Raw genomic sequence first — 20,263 nt, 5'->3', positions numbered from 1 at the left:
AAAGAGAATAAACTACGGTTATGTTAGGCCCACGGTTTTAGAACAGTAGCGTAAAGTAAATAAGGGACGGTTTTCATTAAAAATCTGAAAACTCGTCAACATTAAAAAAAGCGCAGCCTATTATCCCTATAAGCTACGGTTTTTCAGCCGTTGCCTATTCTTCCGTTGCCTAAAGTCAAAAATGTTGTAGTGTCTTGAAAACATCTTTTCAATGTCTTCATCATCCTCCATCTTGAAGGCTTCATACTTCTGGATTAAAGCGAGAGCTTTAGTCTCCTTGACTTGAGCATTTCCTTCATGAGTCATTTTCAAGGACTCATATATGTCATAGGCCGTTTCTCTGTTAGATATCTTCTCATACTCAGCATGAGAGATAGCATTTAGCAAAACAGTTCTGCATTTATGATGATTCCTGAAAAGCTTCTTCTGATCATCACTCATTTCTTGCCTTGTCAGCTTTAAGCCACTGGCATTTACTGGATGTTTGTAACCATCCATCAGAAGATCCCATAGATCACCATCTAGACCAAGAAAGTAACTTTCCAGTTTATCTTTCCAGTATTCAAAGTTTTCACCATCAAATACCGGCGGTCTTGTATAACCATTGTTACCGTTGTGTTGCTCAGCAGAGCCAAATGTAGATGTAGATTTTGCATTTTCATCAGCCATCTTTTACTGAAGCGTTTTTCTCTTCCTGAATCTTTTCTAAACACGGTTAAGTGCTTGCACCTTAGAACCGGCGCTTTGATGCCAATTGAAGGATAGAAAAACACTTAGAAAGGGGGGGGGGTTTGAATAAGTGTGGCTTTAAAAACTTGAACGATAAAAATAAATTGCACAGTTATTTTTATCCTGGTTCGTTGTTAACTAAACTACTCCAGTCCACCCCCGCAGAGATGATTTACCTCAACTGAGGATTTAATCCACTAATCGCACGGATTACAATGGTTTTCCACTTAGTCAGCAACTAAGTCTTCCAGAGTCTTCTGATCACACACTGATCACTCCAGGAACAACTGCTTAGATACCCTCTAAGACTTTTCTAGAGTCTTCTGATCCACACGATCACTCTAGTTACAACCTGCTTAGATAACCTCTAAGACTTCCTAGAGTATTCTGATCCACACGATCACTCTAGTTCATTACAACTTAATGTAATCAATTCTAAGAGTATTAAAATTGCTTCTTAAAAGCTATAATCACAAACTGTGATATTTCTCTTAACGTTTAAGCTTAATCTCACTAATATATTACAACAGCAATGTAGTGAGCTTTGATGAAGATGAAGATTCTGAGCTTTGATTTGAACAGCGTTTCAGCAAGTTGATATTCACAGAATAGGTGTAGAAATCGTTAACCTTGCTTCTCATCAGAACTTCATATTTATAGGCGTTTGAGAAGATGACCGTTGAGTGCATTTAATGCTTTGCGTGTTCCGTACAGCATCGCATTTAATGTTATACGCTTTTGTCAACTACCTCGAGCCTTGTTCACGCTGTGTCTACTGACGTAGCCTTTAATAGCTTTTAACGTTCCTTTTGTCAGTCAGCGTAGCCTGCCACTTGTACTTCCTTCTGATCTGATGTTTGTGAATACAACGTTTGAATATCATCAGAGTCAAACAGCTTGGTGCATAGCATCTTCTGATCTTCTGACCTTGAAGTGCTTCTGAGCGTGATACCATCAGACCTTCAGTGCTTCTGATCTCATGTTCTTCTGATGCTTCCATAGACCCATGTTCTGATTCTGCTTCGACCATCTTCTGATGTCTTGCCAGACCATGTTCTGATGTTGCATGCTGAACCCTTTGAGACAAAGCTTCTGAGCGCTGAATTATGCATACTCTTTATATATTTCCTGAAAAGGAAATTGCATTGGATTAGAGTACCATTATTATCTTAAGCAAAATTCATATTATTGTTATCATCAAAACTAAGATAATTGATCAGAACAAATCTTGTTCTAACAGAACTCAAATGTAAGTTGCACCATTGGAGATGCTCTAAGAGCATCTCCAATGGTGAACCCATTTATGGGTTCCTTGTGGGACCTATTAAGCCACGTCAGCTTGAAGTAACTCAACTAATTTTTCGCTCCAATGGTGCAACTCTTAAGAACCCATATTGGGTCCCACGATTTTATTTTATTTATTAATATTTTATTCATATTAAATTTTATAGAAATGAAAATAATAATTTTAAATGGCTCTTTTTAATATTATAACATTATAATATTAAAACAACCGTTGCATTATTATAGTATGATGACCAGCGTGGCAATGGTTTTGAATGGCTACAGTGGAAAAGTAGATGTCCATGCTGGCAAACCAAAACGAAAATCCAACGCTGGAGGTGGTCTAATATCCATATCAATGCAACGTTTGCCATGCTAGAAAAACTGAAAAAAAAACTCCCATGGTGCAACTCATTTTTGAGTTTTTTATGGGTCCCGCCAGCCATATCATCTCAAAATAATTTATTTAATTTTTATTTTATTGGTGTAATTCTAATGGGTCCCACAACTTTACCTCATAAATTAATTTGATTGGGTAACACAATTTTTTACTAGTTGCATTGCAATGGAATTGTACTATGACATGGCAAATTGTTTTAATATTTTATTATTATATTGATGTCCAGCTGGAGAACCCAATGGAAAATACTACCATTGGAGATGCTCTTAGCTTTCGGAATGACGTTAAAGCACATAGTCCAATCGGTTCAAGCCACGTGATGCAGTTTTCTGTGAATGCTTTGATTACAGCTCAATGTCAGAAAAAAATTCACCCAACATAGAAAAAAGCAAAAAAAAAACGAAGAAAAAGAAAAAGAAAGGATAAAGTCATTACAAAGAGCATTTTCCGTAAAAAAAATACATTTTCCATATAACATAGTCTAACTCCATCCGGTTTTTAATATAAATCATTTTTGGGAAAAAATTAATATTAAATTATAAATCATTTTATACTATTAAAAAATTATTATATTATTATTATTCAATGGTAATCTTGTTCTTGTCTTTGAATGGCTTACGATCTCAAATCAAATGACCATGTGTCCCCAGCATGGTAACCACCCAGTATTATTATTTGTTCCTGCGAAAAACTTTAGATTACTTCCCAAAAAAAGACTCTAGCGAAGTCATACAAAAGTTGTAAGTTTTCAGCTTTAGGGATTTGAGCAATGCAAATGGTCCAAGCTCAAGATAGAAGGCGTCTTGCTTATCCCTCGGTCGGGAGCTCTAAGTATAGATGCTAGAGCAGTAATCACCCTCGTGAATGGAGAAACCTTGTATTATTATTGAACTCAAGAGAGTTGTCTGCGGTGAGAGAGACCCAAAACACGAATCTTAATCAACTAAAATTCCAACAAGCAGGGAAGCAACTGAACATATGGGCACCGGGATCACATTAGCTTGTTTATCATATTCTTTCTATCTTTGTTGACAAGCAAAGGTTGTTGAAAAGGAAACTCCATGAAGAGGTTCTCCAGGATATAAAACAAAATCTTGGGAATGAGATGTGTGCCCCTGCAGATCAATCTTGATTACTGTCTGGCAGATGTGAGGCAAAGGATGCATGCCATTATGCCTTCTAGTTCTGAAGAAACATACGCAGATGAGTTTAACATAAAGGTAAAGCATGATGGTTCGCTATCCGTTAGCAATATGTACCGGTATCTTGCTAACGAGATAGAGGAGGGCGAGAATTTTGAGTGGAGACAAGTTTGGAAGCTTCAGGTGCCTGAAAGAGTGAGGACCTTTATATGGTTGTTGAAGTATGATAGGCTTCTAACAAACAAAAGCAAAAGTTTGAAAGGGATGGGGTCGGCTTCCTACAAGTTGTGTGGGTGTTATAGTGAAACAACCATTCATGCTAAGCGAGATTGTAATAGAGTTCGTAAAGTGTGAGAGGTTATGGTGCCAAATCGAATATGGAATGTGTTTTTTTAGTCTGATATTAAAAGTTGGTTCAATATTAATATTGGTGAAAAGAGTGGAAGAACAGTTGGCGACGGCGTGCCATGCGATGGAGACATGGAGAAACAAGGAGGAGCATGACGAGGATTTCACAAGACTGTATGACCCGGGAGATTGTATTTTTAAGAGAAAGAAATAGTATGAGGCAACCACAAAATTGAATATAGAAATCAACCATATGAGCGGAAGTTTACAAAGAATTGGGTGGATTCCTCCAAAAGTGAGCACTGCTAAGATTAATGTGGATGGCACTTGTAAGCACAATTTATTTACAGGGTGTGATGGAGTTATCCGGAATAGAACCGGTAATTGGATAAACGGCTTCTCTAAATCGTTGGGATGTTGTAGCATTATAATGGCGGAACTCTTGGGAGTTGTGGAAGGTTTGAAACTTAGTGTATCTTTAGGATTGCGCAAGATTTAGATTAATGTGTACTCATTAGAAGTAGCTCAAGCTATTGACAAGGGTTTTGCGAGACATGGGGAAGGTGTGTCTCTCATAAAAATGATTCGTAGATTGATTAAGTTGCATGAAGAGGTTAAGATAGAGCACGCGTTTCGTGAATCCAACAAGTGTGTGGATGTGCTAGCCAATCTAGGGTGCACGCTTGATTCAGAATTGGTTATTTTTGATATGGCTCCGATGGTCATCTCTAGCTTGTTAGAAAATGATTAAAAAAAGGTGTGACCACCACTAGAGTGGTCTTTTCGTAGTTTTCTCATTTTTCTTGGGCGTTCGCCCTATCTTGTACCCAAAAAAAAAAATTTCTTTCTTTTTTTCAATTATATTCTCGAATATCCATTTTTTTCTTTTAATTTTTTAAATTTATTTTTCTCATATAAATATTAACATCTATGTTATTTAAACACTGAATCTCACACTTACACCCTAGTCACTGTTCATTAATACAGTAAACATTGATATAAATTATAAATAATATGTGAACAATACATGAACAATAATTGTGAATAGTAATACGAACAATGGTAGCACAAAATTGTTTAATTGAATATGAAAAATTGGTTAATACAGTGTATAGTTTGGTTAGCAAACGTACAGTTATTAAAAAAAATTTAATAGTAAAAGAAAGTTGGTTAATGAAGTGTAAAATATTGGTTAATAAACGTCCAGATATTAAAAATAGTTTTTAATAGTAAAAGAAAGTTGGTTAATGAAGTGTAAAATATTGATTAATAAAATGATGAAATTGCTTAATAAACGTTCAAATACTAAAAATAAGTTTTAATAATAAAACAAATTTGGTTAATGAAATGTAAAATGTTGGTTAATGCAATGATTCAATTGGTTAATAAACGCTCAGATATTAAAGATAAGTTTTAGTAATAAAACAAAGTTGGTTAATGAAGTATAATGTAGCATCCTAATTTACCCGTAAAATATTTATAAAATTGGACTAATAGAATTCCATTCAACACAAACCATAATGTCACATTTCTTCATAATACAAACACCTGTCCGCAATTAACAATAGATACATAACACATTTAAGTCGGATGAACCGATCAAAACAATATAGTCTTCAAAAACATATTTCATTACGCAGCGGAAATTATTCATAATTCAAATAAAAACCGACATAGCAACTTAGTTCAACAAATAGTCAACATCAATATTTAAAATAATTCAAAAATCATATAAAATCCAACAACAAAAACAAATGGCGTTCATCCCCCCTCCAGTGTTACGTATCAGAGCGATGACACCGACTCGTACTACTGAAGGTAATCCTTCATTCCTGATCACCTGCATGTTACCAACATCGGGACATTCAAACAAAAGGGGTGAGATATCATAACAATATAAAGAAGTGTATGATAATAAATATATGAGAATAAAGTAATACACAATTCACCACTTCAAAAAGCATCAATATCATTAATCAACAAGTAGTAAATAAGTATTCAATATCAATATCTCATCATCACATCATTAGTTATACAAAGATTCATCATCAAAAAACTCATTATCATTCATCATCATCTCAAATACAAAGAGACCAACGACTATGCAAATGTATGTGGTACCAACAGGGCATACACCCCATCTTAATTGTTAATAAATAGAGGCATCAACAAGGCATACACCTTAATCCTAATTTGTCAATCCAGACCATCTTATAGAGCATAAGCCTCCATCACGACATCTTACAGAGCATAAGCGCCTATCACGAATGCAACGTATGCGACACGACACACAACATCACAATTATGCAACCTTAAGGCCACCACTTCTTCGCCATCATAGGCCACCATTTCTTCGCCATCACAAAACCACATCGTACAATTACAAACAACATTTATTAAACAAGATTAGAAATTCTTTATCAAGCAATCATCCATTCTAATGCCAAAAACATAGAAATTCAAGTAAATGATTTTCATGAAAAATCGATTCAAAAGCCAATCAAACTACTCTTGTAAATTCTTAATAAATTACTATTGTCCAAGATGCAATTAAGTTTTGCAAAAAAAAAAACATTCATGACAGAGCTCACTAAGCACAGCTAGCTCCCTAAGCGCACGATCGATTATGCAGAAATTTTTTACAACTATTCGTTACTGCCACAACCGCTAATTCCACCAAAAATCCATCTTAAACAGTTCGATTTTACGAAATAATTATATATTTATACTCCTCTAATCATCTAACATCTATTGAGATCCTAAAATCGCAATTCTATGACGTCACTTTCGACACCAATTTTACGGTCAAAACACAAATTTTCACGAAACACAACAACAAAGCCAGAATTCATGCAATATAAGCCATACAATACACATACAACATATCGCAATAAGAATCGTCGTCAAACATACATCAATTTATCAATTTCATGGGAATTCCTCTTCAAAACCTAAGTTATCAATACAAACGCAAAACCCCCATTCTTACATACACACCATCATACTCAATCTTATAGAGTTAGAACCTCACTCTTACCTTTGGATTAAAGGTGCTCTACTCTTTCAATTAAATCTTTTCCCTAGCCTCTTTGTGCCTCTTGTCCTCTTTCACGTTCTCTCCAAAATATCTATCTTCTCTATTTTTCCCAATTTTCTCTTTTCCTCTTATTTTTATTAAACCCTTCACTAATTTCTAGTTCACTATTGGGCTTAACTCACACACTGACACCCCCACTACTTCTAATGCTAACACAAAACATGCCCAACTATCTATTTACTCATTATTACATCATTATTATTATTATTATTCAACTATATACTATAATAGTATGGATACCAATAATTCACAAATACATCACAAATTCATCAAATAATTAACAATCAATTAATTAAATAATTAATTAAAATAAACGGGCTTTACAACTCACTCCCACTTAAAATATTTTCGACCTCGAAAATTTACCTGATGCAAACATCTTTGGATTCGACTCTCGCACCCTAGTGCCCAGTTCCCACGTTACATTCTCTCCAGCAGCTCTTCCCCAAACAACCTTTACTAAAGCAATCCCTTTGCACCTCTGCTTCTTTACCTTACGATCCTCGATCCGTACAGGTATCGTTTCAACTGTAAGGTTATCTCTTACTTGAACATCGTTCATCAGAATCACATAAGAAGGATCGTAAATATACTTTCGGAGTTGCGAAACATGAAACACATCATGCAGATTTGAAAGATTAGGCGGTAAAGCCACTTTATATGCCACAACTCCCACTTTCTCAGAAATATGGTATGGACCAAAAACCGAGGCATCAACTTCCTCGACTACAAGGAACTACCCACACCTGTCACCAGAGTGACTCTAAAAAAATTACATGGTCTCCCGCTTGAAATTCAAGATCTTTCCTTCTCTTATCATGATAACTTTTCTGTCTACACTAGGAAGACTTCATGATCTCTCAAATTAGTTTGACTTTCTCGATAGTCTGTCGAGCAATTTCTGGTCCAAGAACTACGCTCTCACCATATTCATATCAACACAACGGAGTCCTACACCTCCTATTGTACAAAGCTTCAAAAGGATTCATTCCAATACTAGAATGAAAACTGTTATTGTAGGTAAATTCTATTTGTGGAAGATAAGTATCCCACGCATCTCCCTGCTCAAAAACACAAGCTCTCAACAAGTCCTCTAATAACTGAATAGTCCTCTCCGTTTAACCATCTGTCTGTGGATGATACGCCGAACTCAATCTCAGCTTAGAACCTAACACATCATGCAATCTTTTCCAAAAGTCATAAATAAACCTTAGATCTCTATCCGACACAATACTTGACGGAACACCGTGAAGCTTCAGAATCACACGAATATAAATCTCCGCCAACTTCGGTATTGGAAAATTTATATTAATCGGAACAAAATGGGCTGATTTCCTCAACCGATCAACAATCTCCCAAATTGCATTGTACCCTCTAGGAGTACTAGGAAGCCCTGTTACTAAGTCCGTTGATATACTATCCCATTTCCATTTCGGAACATATAACTGTTGCATTAATCCTACAGGTCTCTGATGTTCGACTTTTGACTTCTGACAAGTCAAACACGTATACAAAAACTGTGTTACATCATGCTTCAACCCAGGACAAAAAAATAACTCCTTCAAATCTTGATACATCTTAGTATCCCCAAGATGAATACTTAAATTGCTTCGATGTTCTGGTCCAAGAACTACGCTCTCACCATATTCATACCAACACAACGGAGTCCTACACCTCCTACTGTACAAAGCTTCAAAAGGATTCATTCCAATACTAATGAAAACTGTTATTGTAGGTAAATTCTATCAGTGGAAGATAAGTATCCCACGCACCTCCCTGCTCAAAACACAAGCTCTCAACAAGTCCAATAATGACTAAATAGTCCTCTCCGTCTAACCATCTGTCTGTGGATGATACGCCGAACTCAATCTCAGCTTAGAACCTAACACATCATGCAATGTTTTCCAAAAGTCAGAAATAAACCTCAGATCTCTATCCGACACAATACTTGACGGAACACCGTGAAGCTTCAGAATCACACGAATATAAATATCTGCCAACTTCGGTATTTGAAAATTTATATTAATCGGAACAAAATGGGTTGATTTCCTCAACCAATCAACAATCTCCCAAATTGCATTGTACCCTCTAGAAGTACTAGGCAGCCCCGTTACTAAGTCCATCGATATACTATCCCATTTCCATTTTGGAACATCTAACTGTTGCATTAATCCTACAGGTCTCTGATGTTCGACTTTTGACTTCTGACAAGTCAAACACGTATACAAAAACTATGTTACATCACGTTTCAAAACAGGACACCAAAATAACTCCTTCAAATCTTGATACATCTTAGTAGCCCCAAGATGAATACTTAAATTGCTTCGATCTTCTTCCTCAAGAATCATCTTCTTCACATCGTCATCATCGGGAATACAATTTCTACCGTGAAACCTCGCCACACCTTGTTCATCCGTCTTAAAGTTGCCAGCTTCTCATTGATTACCTCCAACCATTACATCTACTACTTTCACATATAACTTCTGAGATTCTTTTATTCTAGTTAAGAAATCACTATTAATCTTCAACATTTCCAACATAACACTCTGCGGTGTCCTATCGCAAATCAAACTCAAGTCTCTAAACTGCTCAATTAATTCCAATTCCTTAACCATCATCATTGACATATGCAACGCCTTCCGACTCAAAGCATCGCCTACAACATTAGCTTTACCAGGATGATAATTCAAACCAAAGTCATAATTTTTTAACAATTCTAACCACCTGTGTTGCCTCATATTCAACTCCTTCTGATCAAACAAATATTTCAAACTCTTATGGTCGCTGAATACTTCAAATCTAGAACCATAAAGATAATGTCTCCAAACTTTTAACACAAATATCACTGTAGCTAATTCCAAATCATGCATAGGATAATTCCTTTCATGAATCCTCAACTGTCTTGACGCGTAAGCTACTACTTTATCATTCTGCATAAACACACCACCTAAGCCCAATTTAGAAGCATCACAATACCCAACAAACGACTCTTTAGGTTTAGGCAATATAAAAATCGGAGCCGTCGTCAATCTCTTCTTCAGCTCGGTAAAACTTTCCTCACATTGAGCATCCCACACAAATGCTTTACCTTTGCAAGTCAACTACGTTAATGGAAGTGATAACTTAGAAAAGCCTCCGATAAATCTCCTATAATAACCAGCCAAGCCCAAAAAGCTCCTAATCTCCGTGATCGACTTTGGAGTTTCCCACTGCAACACTACATCAATTTTGGATGGATCTACCGTGATACCATCACCTGAAATAACAAGACCAAGAAAACTAACCTTCTCTAACCAAAACTCACATTTGGACAGCTTTGCACACAATTGCTTCTCTTTCAAAACTTGCAATGCTACTCTCGTATTTTCAGCATGATCTTTCTCTGACTTAGAGTAGATCAGAATATCATCAATGAACACTACCACAAACTGATCCAAATAAGTATGAAAGATGCAGTTCATATATTCCATAAATACTCCCGACGCATTAGTAACACCGAAAGGCATCACCGAATACTCATAATGTTCGTATCGAGTTCTAAAGGCCTTCTTATGAATATCTCCCTCTTTCACTTTAATTTGGTCATAACCCGATCTAAAGTCAATCTTGCTAAACACACGTGCACCCACCAATTGATCCATCAAGTCGTATATCCTTAGAAGTGGATACCTGTTCTTGATTGTTAGTTTATTCAACTGTCTATAATTGATACATATCCTCATACTTCCATCTTTCTTGTTCACTAGCAATACCGGAGCTCCCCACAATGACACACTTGGTCTCACAAACTTCTTCTCAAGTAAATCTTCCAGTTGCTTCTTCAACTCTGCCAACTCAGGTGCTGACATCCTGTATGGTGCCATGGAAACAAGTCCGGTACCAGGGACAAGATCAATAGTAAATTCAACTTCTCTTTCTGGCGGTACATCGGGAATCTCACCGGGAAAAACTTTAGGGAATTCACGTACCACCTGCAACTCATCAATCATAGTCTGATTTGATTCTCCATCGATAACGACACCGTCAACGAAAATACCTGAGCTTCATCTTGCATCAATTTCTACAATTGTCTAGCATACAGAAAACCAGTTTCGTGTTCCTCATCAAGAATAGAAAACCGTACAGACTTGTTACAACAATTAATATGAACATAGTTATATCTCAACCAGTTATACCCAATATCACATCCAATCCACTTAACGGTAAACAAATCAAATCAACAACAAAGTCTCTGTTGTAGATCGACAAGGGACACTTCAAACACACTAGAGAAGTAGTCATTGATCCCTTAGTTGGAATATCGACGACCATCTCTCCATTAATAGAAGACAACACAAGACCCAACTTTTCCACACAATTAGAAGCAATAAAACAATGAGTAGCACCAGTATCAATAATAGTAATTAAAGGAGTATTATTAATGAAACATGTATCTCGGGTTAGTCTATCCTTAGTAGCTGTCTGAGTACCTGCTAAAGTAAACACTTTCCCACCAGCTCGTGCCTTCTTCAATTTTTGGCACTGACTACCAATATGCCTTTCTTCGCCACAGTTGAAGCAAATTACCTCTTTATGCTTACAATCAGTTACTATATGCCCGACTTTACCACAACAGAAACACCTTTTTACCTCTGTATTACATGCATTACTCTTATGACAAGGTTTTGAACATTTGAAACACACAACACCTGTAGAAGTGTCTCCCCCACTAGTCCTTTGACCATCAATAACTTTCTGTTTACCCTTACCGGCCAGAGCATTATAAGGTTTCCCACGGTTCTATTGGTGCTTATCTCTCTTCTCATTCATAATCTTATAATGAACATTATTGTTCTCCTCATAAATTCTATAACTATCCACCAAATCCAGAAAATTGCGAATCTTTTGGTATCTAATCGCCTTCTTGATCTTAAGATGCAACCCGTTCTCAAATTTGATGCACTTTGAAAACTCAGCAGTTGCCTCGTTACAGTGTGGATAGAAATTTGCTAGTTCCATGAATTTCGCAGCATATTTTGTAACTGACAGATTTCCCTACTTTAGCTCGAGGAATTCAATCTCCTTCTTCCCGCGGACATCCTCAGAGTAGTACTTCCTTATAAACTCTCTAGTGAATACAACCCAAGTGATAACTTCGCCTGCAGCCTCCAACCTCTGAAGAGTCTCTAGCCACCAGTTATCAGCTTCGATTGTCAGTATATGAGTACCAGTCCATTACTCATAAAATCCTTTCTATCTCCTTGAGCTAAGCCAACACTCCATCAGGATCATACTTTCCCTTGAAGGTAGGAGGATTCTCCCTCTGAAAAGTCTCCAAACTACGGGATTCATCACGCGCACCAGCGTTAGGCTGGTTCTGCATAGCCAGAGCCATCACTTCCAAGACAGCAGCAATCGCAACATCAGTCCTTCCGACCATCTTCTGCTTCATACCATACAAAAAACAACGGTTAGAAACTAAATTGACAATACTTGATTGTCAAACGACACTACTGCCTCGACAACATGGTCGGATGGACCGACCTGCTCTGATAGCGCTAATATAACACCCCAATTTACCCTGTTGAATATTAATAAAATCAGAGTAATATTCAACACAAACCAGGATGTCACATTTCTTCATAATACAAACACATGTTCGCAATTAACAACATATACATAACACATTTAAGTCAGGTGAACCGATCAAAACAATATAGTCTTCAAAAACATCTTTCATTACGTAGCAGAAACTATTCATAATTTAAATAAAAGCCAACATAGCAACTTAGTTCGACAAATAGTCAACATCAATATTTAAAATACTTCAACAATCATATAAAATCCAATATTGTAAACAAATAGCGTTCATCCCCCTTCTAGTGTTACATATCAGAGCGGCGACACTGACTTGTACTACTGAAGATAACCATCATTCATCCCTGATCACCGGCACGTTACCAACATCGGGGGTAACATTCAAACAGAAGGGGCGGAATATCATAACAATATAAATAAGCGTATGATAATAAGTATATGAGAAAAAGTCATACACAATTCACCACATCACAAAGCATCAATATCATTAATCAACAAGTAGTAAACAAGTATTCAACAACAACATCTCATCATCACATCATTAGTTATACAAAGATTCATCATGAAATAACTCATCCCCATTCATCATCATTTCAAATGCAATGAGACCAACGACAATGCAAATGCACGTGGTACCAACAAGGCATACACCCCCATCTTAATTGCTAATAAATAGATGTATCAACAAGGCATACACCTTCATCTTAATTTGCCAATTCATACCATTTTATAGAGCATAAGCCCCCATCACGACATCTTATAGAGTATAAGTCCCTCTCACTAATGCAACGTATGCGACACGACACACAACATCACAATTATGCAACCTTAAGACATAAGCCTTCAACAAACGCCATCATAGGCAATCACTTCTACGTCATCACAAAACCACATCGTATAATAAAAGACAACAGTTATCAAACAAGATTAGAAATTCTTTACCAAGCAATTATCCATTCCAATGCCAAAAACATAGAAATTGAAGTAAACGGTTTTCATCAAAAATTGATTCAAAATCCAATCAAACGACTCTAGTAAATTTTGAAAAATTCACTAAAATTCTTGATAAATCACTATTGTCCAAGACCCAATTTAGTTTTTCCAAAATAAAACTTTTCATGATAGAGCTCGCTAAGCACACTGTCGATTATGCAGAAAATTTTTGCAACTGTTCGCTACTTCCACAATCTCTAATTCCACCAAAAAACCATCTTAGATAGTCTGGTTTTACGAAATAATTATATATGCATGCTCCTCTAATCATCTAACATCTATTGGGATCCTAAAATTGCAATTCTACGACGTCACGTTCGACACCAAATTTACGGTCAAAACATAATTTTTCACGAAACACAACAGTAAAGCCATGCAATAATACAATACACATACAACATATTGCAACAAGAATCGTCATCAATTATACATCAATTTATCAATTTCATAGGAATTCCTCTTCAAAACCTAAGTTATCAATACAAATTCAAAACTCTCATTCTTACATACAAACCATCATACTCAATCGTATAGAGTTAGAACCCTACCCTTACCTTTGGATTGAAGGTGCTATACTCTTTCAATGGAATCCTTACCCTAGCTTCTTTGTGCCTCTTCTCGTTCATGTTCTCTCCAAAATCTCTATCTTCTCTATTTTCGAAATTCTCTCTTTTGCTCTTATTTTTATTAAACCATTCACCAACTTCTATTTCATTATTGGGCTTAACCCACACATTCCCACTACTTCTAATGCTAACACAAAATAGGCCCAACTATCTGTTTACTCATTATTCTATAATTATTATTATTATTATTATTATTATTATTATTATTATTATTATTATTATTATTATATTATTATTATTATTATTCAACTGTATACTATAATAGTATAAATACCAATAATTCACAAATACATCACAAATTCATCACATAATTTACAATTAATTAAATAATTAATTAAAATAAACGGACGTTACATATAATATATTGGTTAATAAAATAAAAAATTAGTTAATCACATAATATTTATATCGGTGCTCCTAAATTAAAAAAAATAAAATATTTTTTAATAAAACACTGTTTATCATATGTTTTGGGTGTAATAATAGAATTTTTCTAATAATAAAGGACAATTTATTTTCGTCATATTCTTACTAAAAAAATAATTTTGTAAAATAATTTCTTATTTTTCTTTACATAACAATGATTACCTTGTTTAATAATATACCTAAAAGTCTAAATTTTTTACATCAAATAAGATTTTTAGCTATTTCAATTTATAACTAGGACTAAGAATATTTTTGATAAGTTAGTTCATGTGGGTTGGTGAACTGAGCTTTGAACTCTGTTTCATACTAATTACATAAAGGAAAGTAAACCCCAGAGTTGGTCTAGCGGTGAAGATTTGAGTTTTAAGAGTGAGTTCCTCTCAAGTTACTGCGCTATCAATTCTTGTGTTGGGTCAGTAAAAAAAAAACATAAAAGAAGAGCAAATGAAACCTAAATGGCTCCCGAGCATGGATTTTCATTTCTCTTTGGCCACCGACCATGTGTATAATAATGGACCAATGAAAGAAATAATTTGAATTGGTCATCAAATAATTAAATGAGAGTTATTGGTTATTATTAGCATTTGATTCTGTCAAGTAGTTAACAAACAGTAGCTATAGTTTAGGCATCATTCTAGCTATTTCCATTCAATTATCATCATGTATTATAGTTATATATACTGATGTAAATCTCTGTAAAAGATATTCATACGAGTGAATAATATACTCTTATATATAAGATACTGACTTGGTTGATTGGAGTTAGTTGTTGGTTTGGTAGACCATATTTCTATGTGTTTCAGTGTCAAATTGAGTGACTTATTTTGCAGTGCCAGCTTTAACCGTGATGGACAGCCTATATTGAGTAAAGGAAGCAAAAATTTAAGTAAAAAACTACAATATTATGCAACTAGTACCTGTAAGGCTTTTTATTGAACACTATTTATAGTCTGTCCCATTCGATTTTTCCAAAACCAAATTACTGCCTTTGACAGTCAGATTTAACAACATTACTCTCTATGTTTGGCGGATTTTTTGTAGTTCAAAGAGAAAGTTAAATATCATGCTAGAAGTATTTCTCAAAGATATTTGAAAATGTATATCTGTTGATATAGGAGCACAACTTGGTTATAACTTCTTCAGTGACTTATTTGTAAAACATAAAGCCCTCAAGATCAAGGGTTATTTTGGAAATAAAAACTCAAGTGCACATAACCATTCTTCATTTTAAGTCTGAATATGTTTTATGTTGTTGACTTTAGTTTAGTGCTAAATTCATAGCCCCTATTTCAACATTGAATGAGGGTTCTTTCAATGGAAATGAGCATAGAGGTTGACATTGAATATTCTGGAAATGCAGTATTAGAGATTGAAACAAGGCTTGAAGTTTGTGAACTAGAGCTCCATATTTTCAAATATCTTGGTAAGAAATTAAATCTTGAAGAAGGATTGAATGATTTACTTTAGCCAATGATGAAGTAAGAACATAGTAACTGAAGCACTGACTAGTACATCAGTGAATTAGAATCTCTATCAAGAATAGATGAACCTTCAACAACGTGGATATCTAGAAAACATTCTTGATTGTTAACCGGAAACAAAAGTTTTGAAGGCCTGTCATATTGAGATTAAGTTTACCTAAACATATAGATTAAAATGGAAACCTTATTCGAAATATAACTTATTCATATGTTTCTGCATTTTCTGTTAACAAATAAGCTTTTAATTGATATTACTGACTTCTGTTGTTTACCTCCTTTTCTGTCTGCAATATATCGAGAACTTAGTTGGGAGTCAAGATATACATCTTACAAGCATGTGAATCTAATTCCGCAGATATGTTTCCCGAAACTGATGATTGTGTTGAATGCTGCAAAATTCAACTAAATATTCAAAAACTCAGCACTATAGGTGTATTTACTCTTCAACTCTGCATTCAGGGCATTGTAAAAAACAAATTAACTCAAACTATCTCTCTCACCAGCCATAAATCTCTTGCATCAACCGAAGTTCCTGGTTTCAGACCTAGGTCAGACCAAGATGCAGTTACCGTTGCTTTCGATGAACTCCTATTCCATAAGATGACTGCTAGCTTGTTATCACTGAGAGGACCTGCCCAAACCTGCACAATTTCTTGCTTATCTCATAAGATTTGCTTCTAATCTTAGAGCATCTTAGATAATCTCTTAATGTTAGTTTCTATATTGATTATTATAATTACCTCCAAATCACCATTATTTTTCACCTTCTTCCCTTGAACTCCTAGTTTGTCTGCAAAACCGCAAGGATATTAGTATAAAAAGCATTGGTTGTTAAGAGATATTATAGGATTTTTAGTTTTCTCCTGCCTTGATTTACTGCAATAACTTCTGAGTTGCTTAGCAATTCCTTTGTCGTGTCATCTAGTGCTCGAATGTCACAACCAATCAATAAAGGAGCCTATTTATCAAAAGAATAGGAGTTATTATATAAAGCACATTTTATTTAGACGACATTATCGTGAATGTAGTTATCTAAAATGCAAGTATTAGATTTTTTTTGTTTCAACTTACCTTAGCTAATGCCCATATACTGAAATGGGCACGATATTCCTCGGTTGTCATACCTCCGTTTCCAACTTCAAGCATGTCAGGATCTGTCGCCCACAAAACAGAATCTGAACTTTAATTTCTTATTATGAGATAAGTAAGTTTTTTTTTTTTTTTACTTATTTTGGTGAAAGAATCGGTTATTTTAGTACTTGAAGAGCGATATCATGATAAATAGAAATAGTATTTTGTTTGAATGATTACCATTCCATCCTCCAGGTCCAGCGTAAGAAGCCCATTTGTTATTTTGATCTGCGCGAGATATCATACTACGAAGAAAGTATGATAAGTTTGTCAATGGAAAATGAAGAAACGAAACAGGTCAAGTGTTCAATAGAGCAGGAATCATATGCAATCATTGAGATGCTCACCTATCCCATTTATCGTTAATATCTCCGGTTGTTCTCCAACTATTTCCCACACTTTTTGCCCATGTGGCTGGATCTTCTGATCCCCTATGTTTGAGATTACAATCAATCATGAAAATATAGAAAATGAAATGCTAATTTTACTTGCTTCTAGCATTATAAATATTCCTTGAAGAACAAGTAAAGTTTATCAGAATAGATAAACTCATTCATTCGCCAATATGACTCACCATTCACACAAAGAGAAGAAGATTGGCCTTCCAGATTTCAACAAAGCTTCACTCATCGCCGGGTACCTATTTTTACAAAATGCATGAATTATAATTTTAGAAGCATTTCGTCGGTCTGTTTACGCATCTGAAAGCCGGAGTTATATATACCTTTCTTTGGGGTCTATATTATTATTCTCACAGTTATCATACTTCAAGTAATCAATTCCCTAAAGTATCAATAAAAATTTATGTTAATTAAATTCATATAATATATAAGTATATATATAAATGCAAAATGGCTTTTTGAGTGAACTGTATATTACCCAGGAAGCAAATGTTTTTGCATCTTGCACTTCATGCCCTAGTGATCCAGGCATTTTCTTACTGCATGTTTGATTTCTGCAGAGAAATTGTTAGAAGTCCAAAAATGGTTGAATAAATAATCATAGGTATTATAAAATGTGAAAAATAGCATACCCTGCATCAGAATAAATCCCTAATTTGAGACCTTTCCTATGTACATAATCAGCTAGAGCCTTAATTCCTGAAGGGAATGTTGATGATTTAGCAACCAAATTACCCTGCCACCATTTCAAATTTCTCAAGGTGTAATTCACATTTAAATTAATAAGTATACCATAATTTAATAATAAAATATTAATATCACCTTCGAGTCTCGATTAAGTTCACCCCAACAATCATCTAAAAATTAAGAAAAAAAATTCAATACTATTTATTTATAAATAAACATATGATTTTTATAGAAAAATAAATATATAAAAAATACTAGCAATACACTCTAAATTTTAACCAATTAATTTTTTTATTAAAATATATATTAGAGAGTGTGTTGTTAGTATTCCTTTGAATAAAATAATATAGTGATAATAACAAAAGTTATAGAAACAAGGTAAAATATTGTCATACCTATATTAATATATTTGTAACCTAGATCAACAAGGCCGGTTGACACCATAGCATTAGCTGTATGGTTAAAGTATAGAATGAATTAAATTAAATATTTCTACAATAATAAAACAAATTTTACAATGTAATAGTTATAAGTTACCTGTTTGTTTGATTAAATCTTCATTAACATTACATTGAAAATGGTTCCAGCTATTCCATCTGATTTATTAAATTAATAATTAGTCATTCATATTTTGTAAGAAATGTACAACTAAATCAAGTGTATTATTTATAGACCCAAAAATAAATCAAGTGTATTATTTTAAAAAGAGATTAAAGGTACTGCACTGTGTAAAATAATTTTACACTATCATTTAATTGGGATTCATCAATCAGCCATGTCACATATTTTTTTAAAAATAACCGTGTGACTTAACACTTAACATGGTCGTGATTGATTGACAGTGTAAAATATTTTTTTTCTCTTTAAAAAAAAGAGGACATTTACTTTAAAAATTAAGTATTCTATTATTGCATATAGAATTGTTAAAAAAAAGCTTAATCGAACTGAACCGTCAAAGCCGCCATTATGTTTAGTTAATGATTTGAACCATGTTGCTCAAACAATTTTAGAATTGAATCAAATGGCAAATAAACTGAATTGAAATTGAAAATGAAAAATATAAAAATGAGTTTAAAAAATTTGAAAAAAGTATAACTGTTTAATTCTTTAATAAATAACTCGATTTTAGAAAAACTATCTTCTAACAGTTTGGAATTCCAAACCGATATATCAAACTAATAGTTTTGATTCGATTGGTTATGGATAAATTAACCGATTTAGATGAACTTTTCCTATGGTTCAATTCAATTTGATTCAACTTTTTTTAACTGAATTGTAGCTTGAAGAGTTCTAATTACATGTATGAATCAATAGTAGGACAATTTTATGAAAGAAAAATATAGAAAGAAAGAGATTCAGATGGTTACCCCATAGGAGGTGTTTGGCCAAGTCCATTATCAATCATAATTCTTCTGTGTTCCTCTCTAAACATGATTACTTCTTCTGTTTTGTTCAATAACAAACTTGCATATGAAGAATTTGCAATATTCAACAGCATAAGGAAACACAAAACAAGATTTTTCATCATGGATAACTTGAAGCTCCAACCTAAGCATGAATATTGAAGTTTCTTATACATAGCACTATACTAAGTAGTATAAATAGATACAAGTGTATATTGATGTGTGTGTGTGTGTGTCAAAGAAAGAAATAGAAGAAAGAAAGCAAGAACATAGACAGCAATAATGTTAAGTGATGGATGGACCAATGTTGAAAGAGTGTGTTGTAATTTGTAGAGCAATAAGTGAGCTGGTTTGATTTGGTGAATCTTAATGGACAAGGTTGTTTGCTCCACGGGTGTAATAATGTACTTTACTATACATTACTTTATTACTTTATACTTTATTGTATCAAGTACATGTACTAAAAGTTTCACACCAAAAAAATTGATAAAACAATACTAGTAATTTGATTTATTAAAAAGTACATGAATATACTTTA

The 20,263-nt window shown here is 34.2% G+C and overlaps 1 protein-coding gene across 3 annotated transcripts; it reads right to left on the bottom strand.

Moving 5' to 3' along the window:
- Positions 1 to 5,617: 5,617 nt before the first annotated feature.
- LOC131653283 (alpha-galactosidase-like) lies at positions 5,618 to 20,055 on the bottom strand. 3 transcript variants are annotated; one of them, XM_058923378.1, is made up of 16 exons: positions 19,690 to 20,055; positions 18,860 to 18,918; positions 18,718 to 18,774; positions 18,458 to 18,492; positions 18,268 to 18,371; positions 18,114 to 18,189; positions 17,959 to 18,017; positions 17,809 to 17,874; positions 17,582 to 17,665; positions 17,415 to 17,479; positions 17,175 to 17,257; positions 16,971 to 17,061; positions 16,844 to 16,893; positions 16,604 to 16,744; positions 16,376 to 16,492; positions 5,618 to 5,743 (listed from the first exon to the last, which is right to left on the bottom strand). In XM_058923378.1, the coding sequence occupies exons 1-15, from the start codon at positions 19,899 to 19,901 to the stop codon at positions 16,406 to 16,408; spliced, it is 1,269 nt and encodes a 422-aa protein (XP_058779361.1). In that variant the 5' UTR covers positions 19,902 to 20,055; the 3' UTR covers positions 5,618 to 5,743; positions 16,376 to 16,405. The 3 variants fall into 3 exon arrangements, with proteins under 3 accessions (XP_058779361.1, XP_058779360.1, XP_058779359.1); XM_058923377.1 differs by lacking the exon at positions 5,618 to 5,743 and adding an exon at positions 16,061 to 16,236; XM_058923376.1 differs by lacking the exon at positions 5,618 to 5,743 and having other exon boundaries at positions 16,061 to 16,492; positions 19,690 to 20,052.
- Positions 20,056 to 20,263: the final 208 nt, after the last annotated feature.

This window comes from Vicia villosa, linkage group LG2 (genome assembly GCF_029867415.1).
Source record: "Vicia villosa cultivar HV-30 ecotype Madison, WI linkage group LG2, Vvil1.0, whole genome shotgun sequence".
Taxonomy (NCBI): domain Eukaryota; kingdom Viridiplantae; phylum Streptophyta; class Magnoliopsida; order Fabales; family Fabaceae; genus Vicia; species Vicia villosa.
The sequence above is the reverse complement of the archived record's forward strand: the minus strand, read 5'-3'. Positions and strand labels throughout refer to the sequence as shown.